Raw genomic sequence first — 12,233 nt, forward strand, 5'->3', positions numbered from 1 at the left:
TCTATATATACTCACAGTGAATTCTGAGGGTTGCATGTGCACACACATGCAAACACATTTCTATCAACAAAAACGAACCTTCCATATGGGAACAGTTTTCGTTTTAAACAAAAAAGGTTTATTTTTAAAAAAGTTTCATTAATACAACCCCTTTTACCTGTACTGTTTTTAACTGCTGGGTCTGTAATACAGAAGACTGGGCTGCAGTATTGATCAGCTGACTTCCTGGCGTCAAAGAGGAGACTCCAACGACAGGCTTCATCTCTGGCCTCCCTCCAATAGTAACTACTTTGATCTGCTGGGCTGGTACCTTGGAGTCTCCTGCCTGAGCCTGAATTGTGGCCTTCTGAGTCTGGGGTAGCTGGTTGTGGGGTAGCGCTAAGACAATTGGCTGGCCAGACTTTCCCAAAGTTGTCACAATTAGCTTTTGCCCTTCTTGTTTAATAGTTTGATTGCCAAGTTTAAGATCAGTGGCCTTGTTCAGAATAATCTGATTGGCTGAGATCGTGACAGGAGTCTGAGCACCAAGTTTATGGAGGCCACTTTGCAAGGTAGGTTTTACTGTTGCATTAGTGTCAGTTTTTGTAATTGTGGTATTCACTGTAACTTGACTTGAGTGATTGCTGGGCACGGTAGCTGGTTCTGTGGTGGCTGTGGTTGTAGTTGCAGAGTCACTGGCTGAGCTTATGTTCACTATTTCTTCCAGTTCTGTTTCCATAGGAATAGCCTCTCCCATAGGCGATGCCACAATAACAGCCTCAATGCTATCATCTTCCATCAGAGTTATGCCAGTGTCCATTATCTCCTCAGGGAGTAAGCTGTTCACCTCTGGTGACACCACCTCCATTGCAGATGTTCCGGCAGTAAGGCAACGACCCGGCACTGCAACTATATTAAAAAAAAAAAGTAATAAAAGGTCAATTAGTAGGTCATAAATTATTAATCTCCATGACAACATACATTTCTGCAAAGCTTCAGGAATAGTATTACCATAGAGGAAAACATAAGTGCACAAATACTGGAGGTGGAGGAATTTTAGTGGAACTATATTTTCTTGTGAAATTTATCCTTGATTCTTTAATACATTTACTTGAATTTCCTTTTAATCCTAATTTAGATCAGACCTCCTCCAGCAGCATTGCAATACACCCACATCTCCTTGGGCCAGAGAAAGCCAGGGATTAAAATGTAAGAGTTCATGAATGGTTTTAGTGGTCACACATGCCAACATTCATTACCAAGCTGTCATTCCATGGAGTTGTTTGAAGTGGTGAATGTGCTAATAATTAGTTCACTTGTTTACGAGTATTAATTTCAGTGATCTCAGCAACAGCACATGGGAAAGCAGAGCTATTTTAGTGACAAACTTAGTTACCTATTGAACTTGATCACCAACCCATTTGAGAACCAAGCCAATAGTGCTGCTTTTCAAAGCCATGGATGATTTCATGCTTCGGTTGTCCCACGGGGTGGGGGTGGGAGGGAAAGCACAGCTCACTTGTTCTATACTTATTAGAAAAGAAAGAGCCTCAAATTGTGACTGTAATATAAAACATCCAGTGAATAAATGAACTAATCTGCAGGACACAGCAGGGTGGGCTGAATTGATTAGAAAGAAAAGCTAGCTTAAAAACAGAATTAGCAGTGGGTTCTATACATGGGAATCTCAACTTGAAAAACCTTGAAGAAGGGAAAATGAAAATGGCTGAATCTCCTGTAAATATGATACGGAAGCATGAATATTGGACTTCCCATTAAAAAGGTAACATTTTATCAGTCAACAATGATCAGCATTTTAAAATACTTCCTTCACCATTTGCCTCCTTCCATTAGCTTATTTCTTTCACCTTGTAGTGGGTGGGCACACTATGTACCCTCTTATCATTTACAACATTCACCCTGAACCTCAGGGTGTAGCAACCGTAACACCTTGCCCTCGCAAACCTGCGTTTGCACGTTGCAGAGCAAAGTTCAGTGGTGCCGTTTTTACAGCACAGCCATTCATAATTAATGGATTACTGCTGTGGATAGTTTAAAATGCATGGATTAAATGCTGAGGTTGCATTTATTGATAACAATGCCATAGTGTGTCTGAATTTGCACCATTTATGATCAACAACCACACTGACCATAGAATAGCTGTAGAGTATTCACCCAGGAAGTACAGAAGATAGGGAAAAACTGCAGTATGTTATATAATTGATATGCTGACAGGCTGATGATGAAAGCAATTACTGTAACAGGGTCAGAGGTTCCCACTAGTTTTCGTTTATTTTTGTTCATTAGAATATTGTAAGAAAACTATACAAGAAAAAGATGATTAACAAAACATTTTTATGGTGCAGTTCAGAACTTACATGTCATTAACAAAGAGTTTTGCACCAAATACACTTGAAGAATTGAGAATCTTGGGGCAGGTTTACACTACAGATTTACAGTGACTCAGCTGCACAGGTGCAGCTGCGCTGCTGTAGCGCTTCTGGTGAAGACACTCTAAACCGACAGGAGAGAGCTCTCCTGTCAGCTTAATAATTCCACCTCCGTGAGAGGTGGTAGCTATGATGGTGGGAGAAGCTCTCCCGCCGACATAGCACTGTATACACCGGCGCCTAGGTCTGTATAATTACGTCATTCAGGGGTGTGAATAATCCACACCCCTGAGCGATGTAGTTATATCGCAGTAATTTTGTAGTGTAGACCAGAGTTTGGTATTAATTACTTGAGCCAAGTTTTTTTTCTATAATAAATATGATGGGAAATTTGGGATATTTTCATCACAATACTTAGCATTAGAAATTTATTCACAAGGCACAATGGTCACAAGAGAACGTCACTCATTTTGGGGATTATGTTGAAAGATTGATATATACATTTATGTAGCTACTTTTAGGTTTATAAAAACTAGCTGCATGTCTGAAATTAACCAACTGCCTTTGGATTGATGTGAGGAAAATTATTTACTGGTGAAAATTGCATTAATAAATTAGTTTGAAATTACTTTGGCAAAGTCAAAGGAAATGGGGAAGGATCATAGATGTAATTAACTTTGGTATTTTAAAAATTTTGATTTTTTTTTTCGTTTAACTTGTGCAATTTGTTAGAAATTCATCATATATAGAGTAGTGAATGAGGATCAGGATTTAAATTTACTGAGAGGTTTTTATAGCCACATGTAAATACAAGAAGCCAGGCCATCTCCTTGTTTTTTGCATATAAGCAAGGCTCACGGCATTTATCCTTTTTCTCCTATTCCCCTCTCTCTCTTTCTCTTAAAGAGTCATTGCAGCCAAACATGGCAAGTTTGGGTACCTCCAAATATGGAAGTATATTTTATTGTATTAGGGTAGCACCTAGGGGCCCTAGTCCTGGACCAGGCCCCCATTGTGCTGGCGCTGTGGCTATAAAAACCTCTCAGTAAATTTAAATCCTGATCCTCATTCACTACTCTATATATGATGAATTTCTAACAAACTGATATAGCATTACTATAATTTGGTATATACTAACATTTTCACTGGTAAAAATGCAAACCAATAAAGGTAGACAGGATTCTTTTGATGAAAATTACAGGATCAACAGAATAAGCTAATTTCCTCTGTAGCACAAATGAAAAAAAAAATCAAAATTTTTAAAATACCAAAGTTAATTACATCTATGATCCTTCCCCATTTCCTTTGACTTTGCCAAAGTAATTTCGAACTAATTTATTAATGCAATTTTCACAAGTAAATAATTTTCCTCACATCAATCCAAAGGCAGTTGGTTAATTTCAGACGTGCAGCTCGTTTTTATAAACCTAAAAGTAGCTACATAAATGTATATATCAATCTTTCAACATAATCCCCAAAATGAGTGACATTCTCTTGTGACCAGCAGAGCCATTGCCTTGTGCCAAATAAAATGTAACAGCTTTGCCAGATACAACAGCTGGTAGACCCTTAATGCTGAAAAAAAAACAAACCCCTACTTCAACGCAGTGTGCAAATCCTACAGAAGCACTATTTAGAACGGTCTGGGCTGAGGGAATAATGTCAGCATATTGAGCAAAGTACCAAGAAGCCCTTACAGAAGTAAGGGTTTCAGAATCCAAGCCCAAAACCAAGAAAATCTCAGCAAGACCTTTCCCTAACTAGGATATAACACTACCACAACCCCTCAAGAGTAAAAAACAAACCCAGGTGCATTGGGGCCACATCTGCTACTCATGTTCAGAGCAATACGATTCTAGGTTTTACACTAGCCATAAGCAGTGGGACAATACAATACAAGGTTAATTAGAAAAATAATCTTCTTGCAGGATGAGAAGAAAAGGTCATTAAAATCTTTCAGCTCCCAAGAGACAGAAATAGAAAATGAACTGCTCAGAAGTTCTACAACAACTCAAACATGCAGCGATCTCTGTATGTTGTTTGTGCCCTGTAAATCCAAGTCTTCCATAGCTCAATGAAGTTAATGGGAGACTTTCTGTTAACTTCAGTGGATTTAAGATGGTCTCTATTAAATTGGAAAGGAGGAGGACTATCCATGATTTCCTTCTTAGCATTTTGTTTTTTGGATTGATAGTGGACAACCTCATAGATATTGTTGTTCCCTGAAAGCCATTAAATAGCCTTTAAATAAGTCTCTGGAAAATATGTGTGTCCACTATCAGTGAAAGAAATAGAGCAGTATGGAGAACTCCCCTTACAGAGAGATAATGGAAGCATGTCATCCTTTTTTGTAAATGAAAAAACAGAAGAAAAATTAAAAATACTAAAATTTCAGCAGTCTGAAAAGCCCTACCAATTATAGGCTGTGGTCCGGTTTGGGGGTTGTTTGATTTTTTTATTTTTGTAAAATTGTGCGCAATCATTTAGAGCAAACAAAAAAAGTATGTAGAACTGTAATATGGTTAGAAGCATAAAACATGTTTCTTGGTAAATAATTAACTGAGATAACAAAACTGCAGTTAATGAATTTCTGAGAACTGAAGAGAGGCTGTAGCTCCAAAATCAGTGTTGGTGAGGTAAGACGGGAGGGAGAGGGTGAGAGGGAAAAAAAAGGCTCCTCCATGAGTTATGGTCTGCAGGACTCTTTTTTTAAGCTACTAATTTGGGCAGTGTGTGGTACTTAAATATTGAACCGATTGTTGCTGAATAAAATCTTCTGCGGAAGCATAGACAGAGCGCTATGGAAGATTATCTTCTTTACCAAAATAGTAAACCCATACACAAATGTAAAAATAATAAGATCCATGCAGGAAACAATAATAGCATTTACAAACTTATGTCCTGCTTTTGTTTTGAACAATATGCCAACAAAAGACATCAAACAAACAAACAAACAAAAAAAAAACCACACAAAACAAAAACGGGATTTTTTGGAGTACAATTCAAATTCTAGTCAACAGCCATCAAGGTTATAGTGGTACATCTAGAAAGGGTACGAAAGAGAAAGCAGCCTAAATTCCTAACTTGGACCTGCAAAGGAAAAAAAAGTGGAATATAATTTTTTGTTTCCTTGTTATGTATAACAGAGGTCCTAATGGAAATGATTTTCATGTGTTTAAGATTTTTTATATTAGAAATTCAGGTCTTGTATACCCAGGAAGAGTTAATAGGTGAATTGAAAACTACTAAAGTTATGACATTAGAGATACCAAGGACGTAGACTGTTTAAAACTCGATTTCTCTTAACAACTTTCTAACAAGCGATAGAAAGAAAAATCTCTCTTTGTTAAGGATACAACATATTAATCCCTTCAATTAAGGGCTGCGGAAGCTCTGACTCCACTTGAGTCAATCAAGGAATGTGTCATCAAAAACAGAGAAGACAATTTACTTGGCATTCCTGATATTTTTAAGGAAAACAAGGAGAATATACAGCAAGGTAAGGTAAGAACAAGCCTTGTTTTCAAGACAAAAAAACAAAAAAGATGAATAAGGATGTTCAGACTCTTCTTTTACAAACCACAAAGGAACAAGTAAAAACACAAATCCTTTTTCCCCTTCACAGGGGAAAAGAAGAGGGGATTAAGGGACAATAGACCAGTGGAATTAATTGTAACAAACAAATTAAAAACAGACCTGCAAGGCAGCTGGATTTTATGACCGATTCTGTTGAACGTATAATGCAAGAACAGAAAGGAACCCATTCAGATGTCACACTTTACCAAAGTTATTAAGATGGTATCACTGCTACAAGAGCCAAGTATCAAAGTTTTAGATTCTAAAATAATAATTAGGATTACAGTAAACTTCACTAAGAAAAAATTTCTCAACACAAACTATATAAAAATTGCATTTATACAAAGTACTGGGAAGCACCAATAAATGAACCCAAGATACTATACTATTACACAGTTCCTGCACTGACTTAAGGATCAAAAATTCCACCTCCATTTTTTTTTTATAATTCTTGAAACTATATCAACAGTAAACAATTAGGCCCAAGACAAAAGCAATAGTCAAACTAAAGCAGCGTCTGGCCAATGACTACACAGTTGAAACTACAGCCTACTGTTTCCTCGAGGCATAGCTTGAAACCAGAGATTTTGAATATTACAATAAGCTGCATTCAAACTGAAAAATACTTCCCCAAAATCTACTCATCAGTAGCAAGTGCGAACCATCGCCTGGCAAGTATGGCTAAGGCATCAATTTCTCCCTTAATGTAAAGTTTAATTTAAAAAATGAAGTTTTTAGCCCTTCCAAGCCAGCTCCAGGGCATCTATTGCAGCTTTGTGCTTTGCAAGGCAGTAACTGAGTGAGATTAAGAAGAACTGGGAAGATTAAGAATCAGCTGCTGTGACTGAGAACCCTATGGGGCAGCAGTGACAACACCGTCAAGAATGATACCAATTCCTTAGTGTTGCTACTGCTGACTGGGAAAGCTCTGAGCGACGAATCCCTCCAACTCTACCCCCGTAGCACCACAAAGGCGGCTCTGTGGAAGCACTGGCCCCCTCTAAGCACAGGGGGTACTGGAGACATAGCCCTACCCTTTAGAGTAGTTATTGGGAGGGGGAAAGGGAGTTTCTTCTCCCTTCCTGTATCTAGAATGGGTGGAGCTACCTGCTAGTCAGAAACTAAAGACAGTGGACCGGAGAAGGAGTCGGAGACAAGACCCTTGTAGAAATCTGACTACCCTCTCCCCCTGCAGCAGTTGGGAGTGGCAAAAAAGGCCAAGCACTTTGTCAGGATTCAGCCAATCGATGTTTTGTAAACTGTTCATGTCCTGCTCATGACATACAACATTACAATAAGGGGACACAGCACATCTAGAACCTTGATAAAATAAAAAAAGATCAACAGGAGTGACACAAGCATGAATTCTCATCAGCCTTCCTTCCATAGCATATATCTGATTAAAGTAGGTCTATATGGAATATTCCATAGCTGATGTACCGTTCATCAAGTTCTAGATGTGCTGTGTCCCCTTCCTGTCACATTCTAAAACAGACACAAGCTGTTCCTGCTTTGTTCTTTTCTTTCCACTCAACTCTTCATTTTTGGGAAAGGACAGCAATAATACATTGTACAACTGTCAGCAGTCCTATGAAATGCCCAACACTTCCAGGCTACTGAACAGGTTTCTACAAAGCAGCACTCTAAAATGCATGGTTATTTAAAAGATTATAAAACATAGATTACAGGGTTAGACACTGTAACCCACATAAAAGAAAAATCTCATAATTCCTCAAGTGTGACCTCAAATAGTAAAGAACATTTGGAGGGGGCGTAACCTATGCATGGCATGGATGCAAAATATAAAGATGTATTAAATAACATTTCAAAAGAAAAACTTTGAGTTATGGGGATCTAGAGAACTAAGTTGACTCATTAGATCACCTGACCTTTTCAACAGAAAACAAAGCCCCACGGTTGTTACCTAATTCTTCTGTACTGAATGTGCATAATGAGGAGAGATGTGATTGATACATGACATAACAGCTGTGATTCTTCAAAAAAGGAGAGTACTTGGGGCACCTTAGGGACTAACAAATTTATTTGAGCATAAGCTTTCGTGAGCTACAGCTCACTTCGAAGGTGCCACAAGTACTCCTTTTCTTTTTGCGGATACAGACTAACACGGCTGCTACTCTGAAACCTGTGATTCTTCTGCATTTCAAGTCATAGCTACATTTCATCATCCTGACTCTCAAGAGTGCATATATATTTTTGTTGCAGCACCCGCCAAACTTCTCAGAGCTGACTAAATTGTTATTTATGCCTACTTTCAGCAGGAGTGCATCTGGCTCTGCTAAAAGACAGACACGGAATGAGAGAATCAATGGGAAACTCCCCTTGCTGAGTACCAGTGACTGCCCTTTAATAATACTTAACACTAAGACTGTGTCTACACAACAGACTTTACAGCAGCACAGCTGTACTGCTTCAGCTGCGCTGCTGTCAGGTCTCCCATATAGCTGCACTAAGCTGGCGGGAGAGAGCACTCGTACCGGCATAATTAAACCACCCCCAACAAGCAGCAGTAGCTATGTCTCCTGCCTACATAGCACTGTCCAAACCAGCACTTCTGTCGGTGAAACTTGTGTCAGTCAGGAGTGTGGTTTTTTCACACTCCTGACCGACAAAAGTTTTACCAACAAAAGTGCTAGTTTAGACATAGCCATAGTTGGGGCTAAGATTTTGTCACGGATATTTTTAGTAAAAGTCACAGACAGGTCATGGGCAATAAAGAAAAATTCACGGAAGCCCGTGACTTATTCGTGACTATTACTAAAAATATGCATGATAAAGTGGGGAGCTGCAGGCTCCCCACACCACCTGGGGGGGGTTGGCTCAGAGCTCCAGGGCAACCCCCCTGCTCGTGGTAGTTCAGAGCTCCGGGGCACCCCGGCCACCGGCTCAGAGCTCCTGGGCACCCCTGGATACCTGGGGTGTACCTGGGTACCAGGTACGGGTGGCGGGGAACCCTACAGCTCCCAGGCACTGGAGGCTCAAGTCACAGAGGCCGTGACCTTAGTGACAAAATCATAGCCCTAGCCATATAATTACTGTTTGAAGATAGGTTTCAGAGTAGCAGCTGTGTTAGTCTGTATCCGAAAAAAGAAAAGGAGTACTTGTGGCACCTTAGAGACTAACCAATTTATCTGAGCATAAGCTTTCGTGAGCTACAGCTCACTTCATCAGATGCATGCAGTGAAAAATACAGTAGGGTGATTTTATATACACAGAGAACATAAAACAATGGGTGTTACCATACACACTGTAAAGAGAGTGATCATGTAAGGTGTGCTATTACCAGCAGGAGAGAAAAAAATCACTTTTGTAGTGATAATTATGGTGGTCCATTTCCAGCAGTTGACAAGAACGTGTGAGGAACAGTGTGTGTGGGGGGGGGTGAATAGTTTTACTTTGTGTAATGAATATAGCTTTACAGATATAAAGTGCTGTTTACCAAGCTGGTTAATCAACATTTCATAGATCTGAAGAAGAAAAATGCCGCTCACATACATGGCTTTTGGCTGATGAATGGCATGTCCTGATTAGGAAGGCAGCAACAAGTTGTCAGTGGGCAACTTGACAAATAAGGTAACGCTGGGGTTACCAAGAAAACAGATTTCAGAGTAACAGCCGTGTTAGTCTGTATTCGCAAAAAGAAAAGGAGTACTTGTGGCACCTTAGAGACTAACCAATTTATTAGAGCATAAGCTTTCGTGAGTTACAGCTCACTTCATCAGATGCATATCGTGGAAACTGCAGCAGACTTTATATATACAGAGAGAATATGAACCAATACCTCCTCCCACCCCACTGTCCTGCTGGTAATAGCTTATCTAAAGTGATCATCAGGTGGGCCATTTCCAGCACAAATCCAGGTTTTCTCACCCTCCACCCCCCCCCACAAATTCACTCTCCTGCTGGTGATAGCCCATCCAAAGTGACAACTCTTTACACAATGTGCATGACAATCAAGTTGGGCTATTTCCTGCACAAATCCAGGTTTTCTCACATCCCCCCCACCCCCATACACACACAAACTCACTCTCCTGCTGGTAATAGCTCATCCAAACTGACTCTTCAAGTTTAAATCCAAGTTAAACCAGAACATCGGGGTGGGGGGGGGGGGGGGTAGGAAAAAACAAGAGGAAACAGGCTACCCTGCATAATGACTCAGCCACTCCAAGTCTCTATTTAAGCCTAAATTAATAGTATCCAATTTGCAAATGAATTCCAATTCAGCAGTTTCTCGCTGGAATCTGGATTTGAAGTTTTTTTGTTTTAAGATAGCGACCTTCATGTCTGTGATTGCGTGACCAGAGAGATTGAAGTGTTCTCCGACTGGTTTATGAATGTTATAATTCTTGACATCTGATTTGTGTCCATTTATTCTTTTACGTAGAGACTGTCCAGTTTGACCAATGTACATGGCAGAGGGGCATTGCTGGCACATGATGGCATATATCACATTGGTGGATGTGCAGGTGAACGAGCCTCTGATAGTGTGGCTGATGTTGTTAGGCCCTGTGATGGTGTCCCCTGAATAGATATGTGGGCACAATCGGCAACGGGCTTTGTTGCAAGGATAAGTTCCTGGGTTAGTGGTTCTGTTGTGTGGTATGTGGTTGTTGGTGAGTATTTGCTTCAGGTTGCGGGGCTGTCTGTGGGCAAGGACTGGCCTGTCTCCCAAGATTTGTGAGAAAGAAAACAGAGTTACAAATTAGCTTAAATACCCATGTTTCTTTTGTTCTCTCCCTCCCCCTTTTAATTAAAAGAAACGGTTTTAGGCTGCACGATTAAGTTAACATGTAAACCTTATAAACATTTGCCATTTATTACACAAATATTAAATATTACATTCTTCAGAAAGGAATTGGATGCATGCACCATTCACTCCAATAGAATATTTTAAGAATAGTTAGAAGGCTGGATTTTAAATTGGAAACCATATTCTAATTTCACAACAGGCTCTTGTGTAAAAGTCAAAGACTAACAGCTTTTCCTTTACCCCTCTTTTGGTTACATGACAGCTTTTGTCAATTTAATGCCATGCAGTTTCACAGAAACTGAAAAGAAGAACCAGAGATGATGGGCAATATGAATAAACACATGTTGAAAATGTCCATATAGTCAGCCTTATGCTTCTCTACACTCAAATCATCCAATCAAATACCCATTGGACTTCAAAAAAGGACTCTCACCTTAAATTTGACCCAACATTCACCTTTTTTTAAATTGTGAGAACCAACAGAAATTGTTCCACAACTAAAATAACTGTGAAAACAGCTTTTAAATACACAAACATTCCCCTGCAGTGTTTGATACCCAAACATTACATCACTAAAAACCTGAAAGTAAGAACATATAATTGTGAATCCATCTTCATTGATTTTCATTATCCAAAATGAGATAACCATAAAAAGTAAATGTAGAACATAACTGGGGTAAAGTAGATTTAAAATTATTTCATCTTTAATTACCTCAAGGGTAACCAAGGCAAAGAAGTGTATTTGTAATATGATGCTTAAGTTTACAGTGTCCCTTTAGTGCCAAGCCATGGAAGATTTCAGAATGGAGGACAATATCACATTAAAACACACACAGTTTGGAACAAGAAATACTTAAACTGTCATTCTGGGCCTGATACAGAGTGGCAGGGGGCACACACAATTCACACTGATTTTAGATGGGAGTTGCTAGACTCAGCACCTCTCAAGATCAGGCCCTCTGCCAGTAATTTCAGCAGGAGTGCATCTAAGCATTATTGTTACTGTACAAAGGTCCACTGCAATAAACAGAATACTTACGCTACAAATTTTACTGGGACTTTATATAGCATGTTGTGTAATAATTACATCGTATGTTACTGGTGTATCTTAAGAGCACTGCTCCATAAGCAGTTAAACGACATTTTATACTTTACTTTGTAAAGTCTCACTGCAGGGAACAGAATACTTACAACACAGATTTCAATGGGGCACTGCGTTGCCAAAAACAGATAATATTGTATGGAAAAGTACCTCCTAGTAAGAAGATAATTTCCGATGTATCTTATGCAACATATTATTATTCCTTCATTAGCTGAATCCTGCTCTTAAAACCGGAGGAAACGAAACAAAAATAATGGCAACACATTTACATTTGGGGGAGGAAATCTCCAAAAGGCATAAATGGCAATTACATACCGTAAAGGCTGTCACTTGAATTTAACTAATTTATTATATCTAGGAAACTCAGGGTCCTATCCTACTATTCCCAGATCCTCAACAGAGCTCAGGACAAACAGAA

At 39.3% G+C, this 12,233-nt stretch overlaps 1 protein-coding gene across 6 annotated transcripts in view; it reads right to left on the reverse strand.

Moving 5' to 3' along the window:
• Window positions 1–12,233, reverse strand: part of LIN54 (lin-54 DREAM MuvB core complex component) — a 63,475-nt gene that overhangs the window by 33,139 nt on the left and 18,103 nt on the right. For 5 of the 6 annotated variants that reach the window (XM_073340514.2, XM_073340516.1, XM_073340517.2 and 2 more), the window contains exon 2: window positions 158–888. In XM_073340514.2, coding sequence (XP_073196615.1) covers window positions 158–847 — 690 coding nt within the window. In that variant the 5' untranslated portion in view covers window positions 848–888. Of the gene's footprint in view, window positions 1–157; window positions 889–1,375; window positions 1,509–12,233 lie in introns of those variants that run through there. The other variant, XM_073340515.1, reaches the window with a different exon arrangement.

The sequence above is a fragment of the Lepidochelys kempii genome, chromosome 4 (genome assembly GCF_965140285.1).
Source record: "Lepidochelys kempii isolate rLepKem1 chromosome 4, rLepKem1.hap1, whole genome shotgun sequence".
Lineage (NCBI taxonomy): Eukaryota > Metazoa > Chordata > Testudines > Cheloniidae > Lepidochelys > Lepidochelys kempii.